We start from the raw sequence: 18,474 nt of genomic DNA on the forward strand, positions 1-18,474 counted from the left end.
CACCCATTCCCTGTGCACACCCATCCCCTATACATACCTGTCCCCTGTACATACCAGTCCCTGTGCACACCTGTCCCCTGTGCACACCCATTCCCTGTGCACACTGCACCCTGCACCCACCTGGCTCTGACATGGCTGAGCTCCTGTGTCCCCTCCCCAGTGGACTGTCCCTTCAGACCCTTTGCCCATTTCTCAGTTCCTGCTTGTTTTCCTTGCCAATTCTCCCACTGCATGTCAGTTTCACCCCCGCCTCCGGGGCAGACACCCCCCAGTCCCCTGTCTCTGCCCTCCCATTCGGAAATACAAACCCTTCACTCCCCCAGTCCCTGGCTCTCCAGCGCCCGCACCGCCCCTCTGGCCCCAGGCGTCTGCAGGGCTCTGCTGGCTCTGCCACCGGCCTGCTGCGTGACCTGGGTCATGTTGTTTCTAAGATTTTATTTTTTATTTATGTTTAGAGAGAGGGGAAGGGAGGGAGAAAGAGAGGAAGAGAAACATCGATTGGTTGCCTCTCTCATGCCCCCCACTGGGGACCTGGCTTGCAACCCAGGCATGTGCCCTGATAGGGAATTGAACCAGCAACCCTTTGGTCTGTGGGATGCTGCCCAACCTACCGAGCCACACCAGCCAGGACCTTGGTCATGGCCCTTGGCCTCTCTGGCCTCGGGCTGCACACTGGAGCGTGGGCAAGCACACCTGTACCACGCGGTTATCATCACAAGGAATGAATGTGTGGGCGGTACTTAATGCAGGGTGTGCGTCACCAGCGTCGGCTCAGGACTGTTCTCGCTGTCGTGATTGGCGGAGCACGAGCCCTACGAGCCCACCTGTGGGTCTGCGCCCGCCTGGCCGTCACCGGCTCTCGGTGCCAACAAGGAGTCTGGCACCCAAACACCTCAGTGACATGGTCCTGGCCGCGCCTGTGTGCTGAGTCAGGAGCCAGAACACAGTCTGTCCGGCTTCAAGGTCAGGACATCGGGGCTGTGCTCTGAGTCCAGGGTGGACAGACTGACACTTCAAAGCCAGCGTCCTCCTGGTGGGATGGGGGTGACCTTGGCTGTGCCCGGGGCGGGGGTGGGTGGAGTCGCCCACTTGGAGGCAGGGACAGCCATGCTGTCAGGGTCCCTGTCCGTGAGCTCACAGGCCCCGGAGCCCCAAGCCCCTTGTCCCCTATCTGTCCCTTGTCCCCTGAGCTCTGCCGGCACCTCCTGAAGGCTGCTTTGTAAGAGGTGCTGGGCTCCACATTCTGGGGTCACACCCCAGAGCTACACAGTGGGGACCTGTGCTGGGACCTGAAGGGAGGACAGACAGACAGATGCGGGGACATTGCACAGAAGGCCCCTCAGAATGGGGGACCACCGATGGCGGGGACGGGGCAGGACGGGCTGTAGAGCCAGGCCCCTGGCACAGGATTGCCAGGTGCAGCAAACAAAACTGCGGGGTTCCCACGGTGCCGGGCCGTGCCATTCTCAGCGATTGCCTGTTATCCAAAGTTGGAGCTCGCCAGGGCGGCCTGCCTGGGGTCGGGCAGCCCTGCCTGGGAAGACGAGCAGCAGGCACCTGGGTGAGCAGCTCCCTGCACCCACCTGGCCCGGGCTCGCAGCCGAGGACAGTGGACCCAGGAGCCCCTCCGGTGGGACTAGCATGGACCCCTCACTCAGCACAATGAACTCCAGGGCGGAGGAAGCTCAGCATCCTGGGAGTGGCCACAAGGGCCGGGACTCGAGCACCACGTGATGCCGTGATGCCGAGCCGGAACACCTCCGCCCCCTCCGCCCCCGCCCTGCGACAGGCTGGTCCCGGTTCACTCAGCCGCTCTCCGCTGGCAGCCGGGCTCTCGGGCTCTCGGGCATTTTGAAAGTCAGCGTTTTTGCAGAGGCCTCTTTCCGTCACTGTCACCAGGCCCGCAGTGGGTCAATGACAACTTGAAAGGGAATTAGGAGAAGTGGTAAATTTGCTGCATTTGCAAGAGCGGCAAAGACAGTAAAATGCTTAGGAACAAACTTGACCCAGGAGGGGGAACAGAACACGGTGCAGGCAAGGCCGCCGGAGGGCACGGCAGACCCCCGCAGACAGGAGCGCGGCCGTGGCCCGGGGTCGGCAGACGGGGTCGCTGAGATGTCGGGGCCTCCCAGAGCACCCAGCAGCAGCAGCACCGTCCAGGCAGCACCCCCTTCAGTTTCTCCCAGACCGAAATGCACCTCCTGCGACGCGGGTGGGTCTCGGGGACCCCGAATCGCCCGAACCACCTTGAGACGGAACAAAGCCGAGGATGCAGACGTCCTGGCTTGCAGCCTCGCTGCGGAGCCGCGTGACGAGGGTCTGGCTGAGGTCCGGCCTGTGGCCCCTGGAGTGGGACAGCGCGCGGAGCAGACCCGGAGCACGTCGACAACTGTCCTCGCGTATGTCGACGACCACTCCACGGGAAAGGGCAGGCCTTCCACTGGCCATCCGCCCGCAGAAGAATGAAGCTGGACTCTTACCTGTCCCCATCTACAAATGTGAACTCAAAGTGGGCCACACAGCTCCTCACAGAAAACAGAGAGGAGCGCGTCACGACTGGGCTTTGGCAACGAATTCTTGGACACGACACCGGAAGCGAAGGCAAGGAACGACAAAATAGATCATGGACTAGAGCAAACTCAGAAACTTTTCTGCATCCACAGAGCAAAAATGGAACCTGCAGAATGGGAGAAAAGGCTTGCAGATCCTGTATTCAATCATGGGTTAACAATCAGAATACACGTATCAATGACTTCGATAACTCAATGACAAAAACACCATCAAAAGCGGGCACAGGATGCGAGCAGACATCTCCCCAAAGCAGCCATGCAAACGGCTAATAAGCGCATGAAAAGGCGCTCAGCATCGCTGACCATTAGGGAAACGCACGTCAAAGCCACAAGCTCTGAGCTCACACCCCTTAGGACGGCCCTCCCACCGAACACCCCGCCCCCCGCCACAGAAAACAAGTGTCGCTGAGAACGTGGGACATCGGAACCCTGGTCCGCCCGTTGCTGGCAGGGACATAAGGCGGTGCAGCCGCTGGGGCTACAGCACGGCGGTCTCCCAGTACCCTGAACACAGAATTCCTGCCTGACCCGGCGATTTCACTTTTGGGTGTGGAGGCCCGGAAGTGCCACGTGCACGGCAGCGGAGGGTGGGAGCGGCCCAGCGTCTGAGCACGGGGGGCGGGTCAACCAGATGCTGCCGCACGCACAGGGTGACAGAGTTCAGCCCTAGGAAGGGAGGAAGTCCTGACACCTATGACAACGTGGACGGGCCTGGAGGACGCCGTGCTCAGTGAGACAACACAGGAGGACGTAGGTTCATGGTCCCGCTCACACGCGGTCCCTGCGGGGGGGCGGGCCCGCAGAGGCAGGGAGCCCGCGGTGGGGCTGGGGCTGGGGGAGGGGCAGGGGTGGGAGTTCCATGGGGACCAAGCATCCGTGTGGGACGACGGACCATCCTGGAGAGGACGGTGGTGGCAGCTTCACGGCACTGTGACTGTCCCTGCTGCCGCTGAGCCGTGCCCTGAGACGGGGTGGGGACGGTCACTGTTTATTGTGTTATGTATGTTGTGTGTTTTTTTCATTTTTTAATAATTTTATTTACTCATTTTTAGAGAGGGAAGGGAGAGAGAAAGAGAGAGAGAGAGAGAGAGAAACATCAATGTGCAGTTGCTGGGGGCCATGTCCTGCAACCCAGGCATGTGCCCCGACTGGGAATCGAACCTGCGACAGTCCTCGCTCAATCCACTGAGCTACACCAGCCAGGGCATGTTATGTATGTTTTATCACCATAAAAATAAATTAATTTTAAAAGTAACACAGATGAATCTTACAAACACAATATCACACAAGAAAGCTCGACATAAAAGAATAGGCCCTATAAATACCATTTTTATAAATTTCAAAAACAAACAAAATGAAAGTATGGTGGCTGGAATGTAAATGCGGTGGGGAAATGTAAGGAAAAGCAGGAAGGTGCTTCTGGTAATTGAGGGTAAAGGTTATGCCTGGGGGGGTGGTGTGAGGGAGGTAAAGGTCATCCGGGCCTGCCGGTGATTCCAGACCAGCCTCGATCTGACCATCAGCCCAGGTGCGGCCCAGCCCAGGTGGCGTGGCCCAGCCCAGGTGGTGCGGCCCCTGGCTCCAGCAGAGCTGTGCTGTGGCCTTGATAGTGACCGGCTGCCCCGTGTTCTCAGATCTGCCCCCGGAGCCCTGAGGAGGCTGGGAGGTAATGAAGCACATCGAACCTGTCGACGTATAGTTCACAGCAAATGTCTGCTGTTGGCCGAGGTCACCTGGGCCCTGGGACCAGGAGGGAGCTGTCAGTCTCCAGGCCGCCGGGGCAGAGGAGGTGGAGTGAGGCTGCGGGTCCCAGGCCAGAGGCCCTCGGGGCTCGCTGGGGGGGAGGGGCCACAGCCTTCGTCCCTGAAAGTCAGCACAGCAGGAACCCCCTCGGTGAACCGTGCTGCCTCGGCCACCTGGCCGGGGGGTGGTGGTCATTGCTGGCAAGTCGCCAAGAAAGGAAAGGACCTTTCTCAGGCGGGGAACAGCGCTCACCATGGGGTCCCCCCACGAGGAGGACACCACGGACAGACGTGGGCAACTGTGTCTCTCCCGTGAAGGGGTGAGATGCCCACCCTCTCCTCAGCGGCCAGGACACAGGAGCGGCCAGGCGCTGACGTGCCAGGGGGCCAGGCCCGGTCCCGCTCACAAACAAACAGGAGACAGGCCCGCTGAGCCCCAGGAGGCCTCCGGCCAGCAGGAGGGGGCCGGTGCAGGGGGCGGGGAGCTAAGCCAGCAGCACATCACCCCAAACCCCTGCTTCCGAGATCCCCCGACTCTGCCTCCTTCTGTCCCATGAGGGCGTCCGTCACTGGATCCACCACCCGCCCTAATCCAGCACGGCCTCATCTTCCCCAATTAGCTCTGCAAAGACCCTTACACCAAATAAGGTCACACTCAGAGGTCGGGGTAGAAGTGAATTCTGGGAGACACTGCTCAGCCCACGCCAGCGGGAAATGGTGACCACGCCCCACGAAGGCAGCAGGAAGGGCCAGCGCCCACGGCTCAGAACCTGTGCGCCGGAGCCGGGGGGCCAGCGAGGAACTCCTGCCGCCACCAGCACGCAGCCCTCGCTGGGCACTGCACCTGCTCTCGCTCCTGGAGCTGCCGGTGGCCTGGGACCCAGCCTGTGCCAGGTGTTGGGGGAGAGTGACCGCAAGGGGGCCCCGCCCACCTCCGCGAGGCACTCGGGGGAAGCTAGAGGGAGACGGGCTACCAGGGGGCGCAGAGACCGCGGGCATCACGACCCCAAGAAGCGAGGGTCCTGGAGGCACCAGCGGATCTTACACCAGGCCCCTAAAAATGCTTTTCCCCCCTGAAACACAGAACCCGAGGCCCCAGACCGAGTGCTCACTCCCCACGGGGGGGGCGTCTTGAAATCCGGACCCCGTGACCCTGGTCCCACTCAGAGATGCCCCACCCCCACCATCTCTAGTTCTCGGTCCCAGGCGTCCCCGGGCTACCTTGTCCAGGTGACTCTCACTGGTGGTGCAGTGACAACACAGGCACCACCGGGCAGAAGTCGAGGGGCCAGGGGCGGGGTGCCCTTGCCTTCCTCTGCCACAGGGTGGGCCAGATTCGGGGTGGCAGGGTCTCAGGACTGAGAACACCGCAGAGCGCGGAGCGAGACCGTCGGCCCCGCCCCCTCCCCAGTGCGCATGTGCAACGGGAAAATGAGGCACTTCCTGAACGCCAGCTGACAGCTGCCGCCGCAGAGGCTCACGGCTCTGCTGGGTTTATTCCTGGTCACTCGAACTATTTTCACTGAATTGCACGTGACATCCCCAGGAACTCATTCCCTAATCACGCATCGCGCACACATATATAGAAACAGCGTGTGTGTGCAGATCCCATGAACTCAGCGATCCGGAGACGCCTCTGCAGGCGACTCTGGGTCTTCTCCACGCACAACCCCTCGTCTGCGAACCGCCCGGCGAATCTCTCTGCCTCTCACCTCCCGTGCGTCCCTTCCTGGAGGGACCAGGGGCACCCTCGATGGCAGAGGGGACAGCGGGCACCTCGGTCTGGACCTGGGAAGGGAAGCTGCGACCCTTCACCACGAGGTGACCGTTGCTCCGGGCGCCCTGTGGCCCCGAGTCGGGTGGAGAGAAGCGCCCTTTTACTTCTGCAACGGTGCGCGTTTCCTTCGTGGACAGTCGTTGAATTTTAGCGGAGACCTTGTCTGCAGCCATGGCGACGACCCTGGGGTTTTCCCTCTGCGCTTATTGCGATAAAGCACTTTGATCGGTCCCCAGAGGCTGAGCCAGCCTTGCATTTCTGGACTAAACCCACCCGGTTGTGATGTCTCCTCCTTCCCTCCATTGCTAGACTCCTCCCATCATGGGAGTCTGTCTGTCCTGTGACTGTCCTTCTCAGGCACGGCCTCTATGATGAGGGCAGGCGGTAGGCAAGGGTGCGAGTGACAGGGGAGACAGGGACGAGCCCCGAGGTCAGGGTGAGGGGAGGGGTGGTGGAGGCTGGCCACGGGAGCAGAGGTGGGGACCCCACGGGGGCGCCTGCAGGGGGATCTTGTCAGCAGGGGGACGGCTCACCACCACGACCCAGGTCAGAGCCTGAGGACACCCCCCACCCCAGCCTGTGGGTCCCCGTGCAGCATGAGGAGCTCCGCCCTCAGCCCCCTTCCTGTCGCCAGCAGGGCAGAGGGACACACCCGGCTCACTGCCACAGCCTCCCCTGCCGCCTTCTGCTGCCCGTCGAGTTCCTGGACGCCATGGCCAGACCACGCAGACACACGAATGGCCGTAGGTGTCGGGCCCGTCAGCAGGGGACTCCGCTCCTGCAAGGCAGCCTGGGCGGCCCGGCCCGTTGCTGTGGGAGGCTGCAGGCTGCCGGTGCGGGGGATTGCGGCCAAGCGGCCATTGTTGGCGGAACCTCAGCAAATAGAGGGTGATGGTCGTCCATCGGAGGGGACCTATGACATCCCGTCGTGTGGCCAGGAACTCGCTCCTGGCAAGGGACAAAGGGCCACCACCACAGGCTCTGGACACTTGTCTGATTGCCACCAGTCACCCTCAGTTGCTCCCGCCTCACCGCAAACCTGCTGTGTCATGGCCCCCAGCCCTGCCCATCAGTCCCCAGGACACCAACTTCAATGACGCTTCAGTAGCCAGCCTCGGGTGTCAGGAGTGGGGGGAGAGGGTGGCTGGGGCTCAGGCAGCAGGGACAGGACGGTGCCCCGACCACGGCTGCGCCCTGGCCTGCTCCAGCACGCCCACCTCTGCTCCGCAGGTCCAGGGCCGTGGGCTCCGGATTCTATGGCCTCCAGGGACACAAACACCCCGGGGGTGAGGGGTACTCGGGGCTGTCAATACTCGTCGCCCAGGGGCGCCCTCAGGGCCTGTCACTCTGCCCCTACAGAAAGTATGCCTGGCACACAGGCTTGCAGGGTGCCAGTCTGCCAGCAGGTGTGGGGGGCTGTTGGCAGGAACCTGACACTCTGTTCACTGGGGCACGGGACGCCTGCCTGCTTGGGGTCTCGGGTGACTCCACTCCCCCCCCTCACAGACACAAGCACTCATATACACATGCGCTCACACACACACTCACATACACATGCACACACACATGCACAGGCACACAGACATGCACAGGCACACTCAGCCCCACATGCCCCACGACTGCTCCCTCCCTCCACTGTCCCCCCTCCCCCTGCACTGGTCCAGCATCTCAGCTTCAAGATGGAGTGTCCCTGGCCAGAGCGGGGTCAAGGATGCCGAGCAGCTCCAAACGCCTCCAGCAACACACAGGGCCTCACGGCGCCATGTGCGCGGAGCAAGGTGGGCGGTGGGGAGGGCGCGTGGACGTGGGGGGCTGGCTGTCACCAAGGCCCAGCCAAAGGCACTGTCCCACCAGGATGTGCCTGCAGAGGGCCAGGTGAACCCGGAGAGGGTGTGGCCTGACAGTGCCTAGGGTCCTCCTGCACCTGCGTCCCCATACCCTGCTTCCTGGCAGCCGGCCTTCCTGGTGGGGCGTGGGTGCAGGGGGCAGGTCACCCAGAAGCTGGGGGGAGTGGTGCCGAAGCCCTCACGCCAACCCGCCAACCCGACTCCCAGAATAGGCCACCAACCGCCAGCATCCGGCTCTCTCAACCCGCCCCTGAGCGCTGAACTCGCATTTGCAGCCAAGAGCTGTAATTTGGTTCACAAAGGGCCCCGGGAGAGGAGGGGGCGGGAAGAAAGCTGTTCCCAGCACCCCCGCAGCTCCTTTCGCCTGCAGCCCAGCGCAGCCGAGCCCCCCACCAGCCCTTTCTCCCCCGGCTCACCTGGAGGCTCGGGCTCAAGAGGAGTGGCCACCACTCCTGTCCCCCCTCCGCTGTCACCATCCCCGAAAGGATGCCCGGCCCCGCACCCAGGTGTGCCTTGCAGTTCCAGGGGGCAGACAGTGCCACTCAGGGTCCTTCTAACACCGCCCCCCGAGTGGCCAGAAGCAGCACAGGTGAGTTCCACCTGCCACCCAAGGTGTGGCTCGTTCCTCACTGCCCACGGGGGGGGGGGGGGGGGGGCGTGTCCCATCCCTCTGTCCCTTTGGGGACTGGGTCAGGGCCCTGAGCAAGCTGAAGTCCCAGCTTCCTGACCTTCCTCGTGGGGTGCTGGGAGAGGTCCGCACGCAGGGGCGCAGGGCAGGGCTCTGCCAGGGGCGCCTGGCCAGAGACCCAGGGGCTTCGACGTCAGGGCCCTGCACCCGACCCCACATGGGCGTGGCCGACAGCGTCCTAACGGCCCGGGGCCCCTCCCAGCCCACGGAACCGAACTCACAGCACTGGGCAGGGGGCAGCCTCTGCCCACTGCAGCACCGGCCAGCGGGGTCACCCACGCTGCGCACTCAGCCGCCTCCCGCCCGGCTCACGGCACCGGGCCTGAGTCAGGGGGCCTGCGGTGACCACCCACCGGGGGAGGCACTGGCCTATACATGGCACACGTGTGTATGAGCCCACAGGAGTGCATGTCAGGCACACGCACATATATTCGTGCGTGCACACGGTCTTTCAGGCCACACCCTTCAAATGAGGCTGTGGGAGCGGACAGCACAGGGCAGCCTGACCACAGAGCCAGGCCCGTCCGGGGTCGGGTGGTCTCTGGAACATGGGCTGCCAGGGCCGCTGCCACGGGCCTCGGCTCTGCCCAAGGGTCTCCAGGAAGCCCACGGGGGTGTGGGGTCCTGCAGATGGGGGTCTAGGGGTGACAGCCACCCCCAGTGCCCACCTGGACCCCTCCAGCTGCCCCCAGGGTGGGGTCTGTGACGACGGCATCTCCGCAGCAGTGCCTCCTACACCGGTCCCCACTCACCTCCGTCTGACTCAGAGGGGATGAGTAGGACTCTGCTCTGGAGGGGGGGGGGGGCACGCGGGCAGGGGGCGGGCTGCTCGCGCAAGGGGCTCTGTGGTCATCCTCTGGCCCGGAGCCCTGGCTGGCCTGGGGGCCCCAGGAAGCCAGGACCCAGAGTCTGTGCGTGCGGGAAGCATAGGAGAGCCCCTGGCTGGCCTGTGCTGGAGACCGGAGACTGGTCTCACGGTGGCCAGAAGGCGGTGGGACACGAAGCGGAGTGGGTCTGGCCAGACACAGGCTTGGGCCACCCTCGAGGTAACCCATCCCCCCCGCCCCAATCCCGGGGGGTCAGGCGCAGCTGGGACCGAAGCCGTGCGTGTCCACAAGGGAGTGCGGGTTCAAAACTGAAGCCTCTTCCCCGGGCGCCCCAGCACCCCCTGGGGTGGGAAGGCCCTTCCCTTGGGCCACCCTGATGGACCCTCTGGGACCCCAGACCGGCCTCACAGGCAGGAGGGAGGAAGGGTTCCCGTGCCCACCTCTCTGGGGAGCAGGCAGGCACACAGAACACTCGGTCATGGGCCCCCCGCCCGGAGTCCCAGGGCTGGGTTATTCCAGGAGCCACGAGGCCACGTCGGCGGAGGAACAAAAGCCCCAGCTCGGAGCGGAAGTGAAGCCGCCTGCACAGCGAACCGCGTTAATTACACCGGCGAAGTGTGCTTCCTCTGGGAACGCTGTTCTTCCCTTTAATGCTCAGCCTCGCTGCACCGCAGCACAGATGCAGCCGAGCCCGCGGTGAAACGCCCCCCGCCCACCCCGAGTGCACACGCCGCTCCTGAGGCCCACCCCTGGCTGCCTAGTAGGGCAAGAAGTCGGGGAAGATGCCATCCCCCTCGTCCCGAAGGGCCAGGCTGGTGCAGCCCACGTCCCAGCCCCACACCTCCAGGGCGCCGTCCGGGAGCTCCTGGGAGCCGGGCTCGGGGTCCGCCAGGAAGCCCGGCTCCGTCCTGTCCGGCGGGCTGCTCCTGGCCGGGGCCTGAGCGAGGGCACCGCTGCCTCTGCCCTCCAGGGACCCTGGAAGCAGACACGACACATGAGCAGGGCAGGCAGGTCCCTAGGGGGCCAGAAGGTGGGTCGGTGTGCAGAAGACACCATCCTTGCCCATCTGTGCCCCCCTACTCAGAAGCCCTTTGCTCATGGGTGACATGGGGCCCCAAGGTGCCAGGACTGGGGTGGGGCTCACACCTGCCGGCCCTGCGCAGGACCCAGGAGGCCCTGTCGGGCCAGAACCAGGAGGCGCTCCCCCACGCCGAGCCCTACAGACACTCCGCTCAGCACACGCCCAGGCGCCCTCGTGGGGACGCAGCCCGACAGAGGCACCGAGGGCCAGGCCTTGTGCCACCCCCACACTCATGCCCACAGACACTCCCTCCCGGTGACACCACCAGCAGGGAGAAATGAGAGCTCGGGGACAGACACTGGGACCTGGGGTCACGCAGCAAGGGGGGCCCGGCCCCATCTTCCCACAACCCCAGACCCATATCAGTAGTGGGAACCCCAACACCCACCCCGATGAGGGAGGGGAGCAGGGGGCCCGGCCCAGCGTCCCCTACTCACCCAGCCACCAATCAGGACTGGCGGTCAGCGGGAAGGACAGCCCGTCCTCCACGTCACACGCCGGCATGCACCTGCACGGGCAAAGAGACCGGCCTCGGGTGATTCCAGGCAAACCTTGGCCTGGGTCCTCAAGAGAGAGGTGAGGCCCTGAGAGGCGGCTTCAGGTTCAGACAGCTCAACGGCCCAAGGCCCAGAGCACACACGGCTATAGGTGCCTGCCTCACCCCCCAGCGCCCTCCCCGGCCCGGCTGGTGTGCACCAAGGGTGCACCAAGCCCCAGCCCCCTTACTATCAGTCAACACAGAACCTTTAGAAAAACAAAAGTGTTTTCAAAAACACTCATTAGGAAAAGCCGAGTCTGGCTGGTCTGGGCCTGGGCAGTACACACGCGTGGTGAGGGAGTGAGGGGCAGAACCTTCCGGAACGGGCAGGGCCGGATGGTGCACATGCCAGCCGGAGACCCACCTGGTGCCTGGCGGCACAGCCTGGTCGGTGCCCTCGGCCAGGGGCCCCGCCTGGCCCAGGCAGCTCTCAGCCTCCTCGCTCATCAGGGGGACGGCTGGCTGCCGAGAGCAGGGAGGCCAGGCCGGGGGCGCCCTCAGGACCTTGGAGGGGTTCGGGCCTGGGGTCCGTGGTGCCAGGCCGGACGGCCCTGTGAGAGAAGTGAGGTGTGGGTCAGCCTTCCAGCCCGGGCAGCGGCCCTCCCCTGCAGACCCCAGCCCCTCCACGCTGAGCCCTGACGGGGATGTGGGACAGAAGGTGCGGAGCACAGAAGCAGAGGCAGACAGTGACCGGGAGAAGACAGACGCCCAGCAGTGAGGCATCTGGCCTCTGGGGCCAGGGAGGCTTCCTGGAGGCGATGCCCCCTTGACCGCGGGTCAACCTGGGGGCTCAGACCTGGAGATCCTCGTGCTGCTGTGCCCCCCTCTCCACGTGCCCGTGACCCCTGACCTGGGGCGCCGCCCTCAGCCCGGCTCCCTGCTGAGTGACCTCAGCGCCCTCACACCCTGGGAGTGGGTCCTCAAGGTCCCTGGTGCCCCAGTCTGCCGACACCCCATCCAGGCGAGACCCGGCCCCTCCTGGGTGGGCACACCAGGGAGTGGGAAGGCGGTCTCGCCTCCTGTGGCTCCCGGGGACCATGGCACGGGGAAACACGTCCAGGCGGCTGGAATGCCGTCACCAGCAGCCATGGTCCAGAGAGTGACAGCTGGGCAGGGGTCCAGCATGAGAGGCTCCTTGTGGGCCTGGCTGGGGGCCACATCAGGGAGCAAGGACCCCCACGTGGCGGGGGGCAGCCTTGTGTCCACGACCCACACCTCGGCCTCAGTGCCACCAAGGAACAGGCAGGGAGAGCCGCCACGGTGTGGGGGCCGCTCTCGGGGAGCTGGACACAGCAGCGGCCACAGGGGTGAGGAGGGCGGAGCAGGTCCCTCCAGGGCCCCACACTTCCTGGGGGGCCTGGGGACCACGCTGGTACCCAGCCACGCTTACCAGGGGGTGCTGCTGGCCTGCCCCGCACCTCGGCCCCCGCCGTGGGGGCCTTGCCCCGGTCCACACCTGTGGTCGCACAGCTCGGGGGGTCCTGCTGCCTGGATGGGGCGGAGACAAAAGGGGCCCTGAGGGGCTTGCACCCGCAGCCCCTGAGCACCCCACCCACAGGGGACACGGACATGGTCACAGGTGCTCCCTTCCCAGGGCCCAGGGCGCCTGTGGAGCTCTGACGCGCCAGGGCCAGCTGCAGAACGTCCTCCTGCCACCTGCACCACCACACGTCCTCGGAGGGAGGGACGACCTGGAATCGGAACACACACAGCGATCGAGCCCAGTCCCCAGGGAGGCCACGGGAAAAGTGGGTGGTGGTATGTCCTCGGCTGCCCTGCCCGGGGCCCCGGGGTCCTCCCCGAGCAGAGCAGAGCTGGGTCCTCGGGACTGGGGGCCGGGAGGGTGAAGGCCGAGCCGCCCTGGGCCTCGTGTCAATGGGACTCTGACCCCACGCTGGCAACGTGGGTGGGTGGGGGCCGCGTCGGCTGCAGAGCCTGCGCCCACACAGAGGCGCCAGAGCGGAGGCAGCCGGCCCGCACTCACAGCCTGCTGCTCCCCACCGGGCGCCGCGGGGCCGGCGAACCGCAGGAACAGCACCGACATCTCCAGGACCGAAGCCATGTCCTCCCGCCGGCCCTCGAACTGCGGCAGCAGGGCCCGCAGGCGCTCGCAGCTCACCGAGATCCGCTTCCTGCTTCCAGACAAGCGACAGACGCCTGTGAGCCTGCCCGGCCGGGAGAAAGGGCTGCAGCCACCAGAAGCCCCTTGGGGCAGCTCCGGGGGCTGCTCTGGTGGAAGGGCCACAGGCCAAGGCCACGGTTGGCTCTCCGAGCAGCCTGAGCCCTGCAGAGACCCAGGTCCCGGCACAGCCAGCCCGGGGTGTGGGGGGGCGTGGGTGCTGGCACAGTCTGGGGTCTAGAGCACCCAAACGCACGCCCTCAAGATGCCCAGGCTTCAGGTCAAAGAGGGGGCTGCAGCAGTGGCTCCTGAACCCCGTGGGTTTTCCCATCTACCTTGGGGACAGGCCAACTGTCCCCTTAGTGAACAGATGCCACACGCCCATCCAAGTTGCCTGAAGGTGGGTTGCACCCACAAATCTGACCTCCTCTACCACCCACTCCCACCCCGCTCTTTCAGAAACCGGCCCACCCATCGCACCACCGGCACCCACCTGCGCTCCCTCTCGCTGAGCACGTTCCGAGGGAGGCAGGAGGCGGGACCCTCCGCCGCCACCACGGTCTTGACTGGGGCCGAGCCCCCAGCGGGGTCCTTGCAGTGGAACTGGGCGCCAGTCGGGGGCGAGCTGCTGCTGAGAAGAGCCGACAGCACCAGGCTCCGTGAACCCCCGGAACCACGGGAGCCCAGATGCAGTCAAGGGTACCCTCGAGGGACAGCCGGGGTCGGGTGCAGGGCAGGGCCTGGGTGGCCCAGGAACACGGTCTGGGACCCTCCTCCCTCCTCTGCCCTTCCCGCCTTTCCCACCCGGTCTGGGGTCACGGGGGAGCTCTGCCCCAGGTGAGCCGTGCTGGGTGGGTGACGGGGACTCGAGCCCTTTGAATTGGGCGGAAGGACGTTGAGGGGGAGGGGCGGGGTGGGAAACCGCGAGCACTCCTGGGCAGCGGCCTTTCACCTCACCTTCTCTGGCGCCCCCAACCCCCAATTCCTCACCTGCACCCCCCAGAGACGGGGACTTGGGGAACCCCAGCCTTGGGCTGGGGACCTTGCGACGCCATAAGCACACAGCTGCGGAGGCAGCAACTCAGCCTGGGACCTGGCCGCGCGCACGCTCCACGCCTGCGCGTCCTGCCAGCCCCACCCACTCACGTGCGCGCTGCCCGCCCCCACGTGCTTCCCAGTCAGCCCGCACCTGGCCCGCTGCCCTCGCGCGGCCGCTGCGCACAGCCCTCTACCCCTGGCCAGAGCGACCCGCGGGGAGTCAAGTGCTTCCCAGGCAGAAGTTGGGGGAGAATGGCGCCAGGGTGCCCGCACTCCAATGCCCCAGTGCTGCCCCGGGCAGGGGACCCAGCCAGGGTGGTCCTCTTGCCCCACTTCCCCAGGGGTCAGCCCAGCTCCCACTTGGGTGTGGTCTCCCCTCCCCGCCCATGGGTGCGGCTGGTGACAGCCTCGAGCTGGGCGTGGGCTATTTGGAAGCGTGAGCCCTGCCCTCAAGGAGTTCCCAGCCCACAGAGGGAGGGAGCAGAAAGGGGGCATCCTCCGGGTGCAATGGCAACTTCCAAGACACAGCTGGGCGGCATGCCAAGCTGGAGTCCACCGGAGCCCTGGGCTGCCCCTGGCTGGCACGGGGACCTGGTGTCCAGGGGCCCTGAGGTGGGCAGGTGGGAGGTCTTCCGGGAAAGGAATTGGTCTTACTTAAGGGGAGGGGAAGATGAAGTTTTCCAGAACCTTGTAGGGCAGGTGGAAGTGGGGGCCAAGTAGAGAGGACGTGGAGGGGGGTGGGGAGGCTGGTGTGATGACGGTTTCGCCAAGCTCTGTGGGACACAACGGCCAGTTCGGGACGGGGTGGCGGATGCCTACAGGGCGGACTCTGCCCCATCCCGGCCCGGCCCCGCTCGACGCCGGCGCGATTCCCGGAGCGACCGGCAGGGGGCGCGCCCGGCCCGGCGCCGCAACCCCGACCCCGGAACTCGCTCTCCCCCACCCCCTAATCCGAGAGAGAAAAGTGTTCTCTTTCGGGGCCAAGCGAGCGAAGAAGTCGCCTGTCGCTCCCGACTCACTTCTCCCTCGGCTCCGGGTCCGAGCCGCCGCCGGCCCGCATGCCGCTCCCGGACAGCGCGCGCAGCCCAAGGGGTGTCCACAGGGGGGCGCGGGCGGGGGCGCGCGGCGGGGGCCACACCAACCGGACCTTCGTGTTCGATGACGGCCGATGCGCCCCCAGGTACAGTCGGCTGCGCCCTTCCCCGCGCGGAGGGTCCCCGGTCCGGGTTAGCGCCACCCCCAGAGCCCTCCCACCCCCAGGACTCCCCACCCCCAAGATCCCCACTTCCAGGACCAGGACCCGCGAGCGCCCTCCCTGAGCACCCTGGGGAACGGGCGCCCCCCAGGACCGGCCCGGACCAGGCGGCGGGCACTTAGATCAGTGACCAGCAGGTGCCCCGGCGGCGTCCGTCTGTCTGCGTCCTTAACGCGAAGGTGGCCGGAGCGCGGCCATGTTTGCATGCGGGGCTGAGCGGCTCCGGGGTGCGGGCAGGTGTGGCCCCGCGCGCAGGAGCGGTGCTGCGCCCGCGGGCCTCCCTGCCCCTTCGGCAGAGCCTGGGAGGGCCATCTGGGGCGCTGCCGTGTGGGGATGGAAGGGCTGTGCCCGAGGGGGACATGGCAAGGGGACCCCGCATAGAAGTGGGTTTTCAAGGGTCTCTCTTCCCAGGAAGAGCCCCGATTGGGGTGTGGGCGTGCTCTCGCGGAGGGAAGGGCTGGGCCCCTGGTCTCCAGCCGCTGACTTCCCTTCGCCGGGGCTCCGTGTGTCCGTGTGCCCGTGTGAGGAGCGCGGCCACCGGCAAGGGCTTCGGGTGTCCTGGGAGACGGCCGCGCTCCGCCCTCCTTCTCTGTGCTGGGTCCTGGGGTGTCACAGGGATCCCGCCCATCCAGGCGACAGGCCCAGAGAGCACAGCACTCTGGAGGGTCCGGGAAGAGGGGCAACAGTCCCAGTGGGGGCTGCCTCTCTCCCTGTCCCTCCAGCCCCAGAGGACGGACTCACGAGCCTGCCCCTCACCTCGTGCCAGGACCCAGACTCTGGGTGACCTGCAGCCCGCGCCTGCCTGTGCGACCGTCCCCAGCCGGACAGAGCCCTGTCCTCTGGGTCCTGCACGGTCAGTCTGTCCTGAGGCCGGAGGGGTGCACGAGGGGACCCAAAAGGCGGCGGGCAGCCTGGCCCGAGGCCCGGTGCTGCCACCAACTGCTCTACAGCAGGACTCAGCCTCTCCCATGAGAAGTGAGGGGTGGGACAGACGGTCTCTGAGGGTCATTTCTGGTGGGGGACCTGCTAGGCAGGGGAGTCTTCAGCCACGTGTCAAGGGTCAGGGTGGCCCCTCCGCAGGACCGCACTGGCCTGGCCCCCATGGGGGCACTGGGGGTACAGCAGGCGGGGGCGGGGGGCGGGGGAAGCGTGTGCCCGAGAACTGGCTGTCCCTGTGCTGTCCTTGGAAGCAGAGCTGAGGAGCTCTGTGAGGTGGGTATGGCCTGGACCTCCCCCCGGGCCCCTCCGAGGGGCCCGCCAGCACAGCGTGGCCCCGGGAGCGCTCGCAAATCCCATTGTCTTTGTAGTCTGGCTGCCCTTCTGCCCGGCTCCCTCCTCCGCCAGGGGTCGCCCTTCCTGGTGACCCATCTCCAAGTTCACCTGCCCGGCTTGAGCGCCTGGCCCACGTAGAGACTTGAACCCTGTGTCCTCAGGGTCTGGGCCTGGTGGGGCTCAGTCCCCCCAAACACCTCCATGTCCTCCGGGCGCCACCGGGGACAGCCCCCGCCCCCAGGTCAGAGCTGGCCCTGCCCACACCCACCGCCGGGCCAAGGGGATGGCAGGCAGGCTGGGCAAGGACCCCGCCCCTGGAAGGGCAGGCTGGGCGAGGATCCCCCCCACAACCTCCCCAGGAAAGGCCAAGTGGCTCAGGGAATGTGGTTTCAGCCGGAGAAGGAAGACCCTTCTTGGCCAAGTCGGGGTCCAGGTCAGGGGAGTTCTTCGGGGCAGCCTCCTGCTCCCGGCTTCACAGCCGGGTCAACCTTGGCAGCCAGTGGTCTGGTCTCGGGCAGGCCTCTGGCCTTGAAGGTGGTGGATGGTGTCAGCCATAGTGCCACGGTTCCAGCCGGGGGATCCGCCACCTCACCCCAAGTGTCTGCTTTGGCCCTGCCCTGGGGCTGTGAGGCCGGGCAGTGGGGCCCTGGGAGTCTTGGCCCGGGGCCTGGCCCCAGTCGGGACCTCACATCTTCCTGCTCTACGTGGGGCTCCAGGCCCCAGCCACCCCACCGGTCAGCGGGCACACCCCTTGTTGCCGTGCCCCTTCCCCAGGCCCAGAGGCCTCTGCCTGGCGGTGACAGCTGTTGTGGGGAGCCCCCTGGGAAGACCCCCGAGTCCCAGGACCCACCGTGCTGCCTCCTGCCCAGTGCCTTCCCATCAGAAACCCCTGGCCTGGCCTTCCCCCAAACTCAGCTCCCAGCACCCCTGCCCTGCAGGGCCAGGGTGGGACCCTCCGGACCCCAAGGGCAGAGGGCACAGACACGAACTGGTGTCCTGCCAGGGCACATGCCTGGGAGGTCCCGGCTGGCCCTCCAGCCCATATTAGGGAGTAGCGCCTGCAGGGCAACAGGAAGTGGCCGGGCCCCAAGGGAAAGGTTCACGGCCGTGAGCTTCCCGATCTGGGGGACTGGAGGGAGCGCAGGGCTCTGCCTCTGTCTGGAGGTGCCCCCGGCAGCAGCTCCGGGGGGCAGGTGAGTGAGAAGGGGCCAGGGGGAGGGGGTGCCAGCCTAGAGCTCTGCTTCTGTCTGGGGGGGGGGCGGTCTGTGGGTGTCAGCTGTGTCCTCCTGCCCAGGTCTGCCGCCACCTCTGAGTGCACTGGCCTGTCCACCAGCCACGTGGGTGTCTCAGCCTGTCGGTGCGTCAGGGTCCTGGCATAACAGAGGCCTCCTCTCCGGGGAGCACGTCCCCTGAGGTTTCTCCTTCCGCCTCCCCTCCCCCGCCCCCAGGATCAGGGAATCTGCAGCCGGTGCCCCAGGTGCGCCGCCCTCGGGGACACAGCCTGCCACTGTGCTGGCTTCCAGGGGGGCCAGGGCGCCTCCGTGCTAGGCAGGTCCACTGGGCACGTGTGGACCCTCGTGGGTGGGGAGTGCTGAGGGGCAGGGAGCGTGCACAACCCTGTGTCCATGGGCCTTGGTCCCCAAACACGCGTGGCTGGGTGTGCACAGCTGCACACATGTCCTTTCTCCGTGGGAGACCTGGAGCTGGGGGGCCGCCCCTG

General features: G+C 66.1%; 1 protein-coding gene across 1 annotated transcript; it reads right to left on the reverse strand.

Moving 5' to 3' along the window:
* Positions 1 to 10,173: 10,173 nt before the first annotated feature.
* Positions 10,174 to 15,287, reverse strand: SOHLH1 (spermatogenesis and oogenesis specific basic helix-loop-helix 1). The gene is made up of 8 exons (XM_036020138.1): positions 15,247 to 15,287; positions 13,683 to 13,877; positions 13,055 to 13,202; positions 12,461 to 12,761; positions 12,063 to 12,353; positions 11,354 to 11,621; positions 10,970 to 11,040; positions 10,174 to 10,426 (listed from the first exon to the last, which is right to left on the reverse strand). The coding sequence occupies exons 1-8, from the start codon at positions 15,285 to 15,287 to the stop codon at positions 10,209 to 10,211; spliced, it is 1,533 nt and encodes a 510-aa protein (XP_035876031.1). The 3' UTR covers positions 10,174 to 10,208.
* Positions 15,288 to 18,474: the final 3,187 nt, after the last annotated feature.

Source organism: Phyllostomus discolor, chromosome 3 (genome assembly GCF_004126475.2).
Source record: "Phyllostomus discolor isolate MPI-MPIP mPhyDis1 chromosome 3, mPhyDis1.pri.v3, whole genome shotgun sequence".
NCBI lineage: Eukaryota > Metazoa > Chordata > Mammalia > Chiroptera > Phyllostomidae > Phyllostomus > Phyllostomus discolor.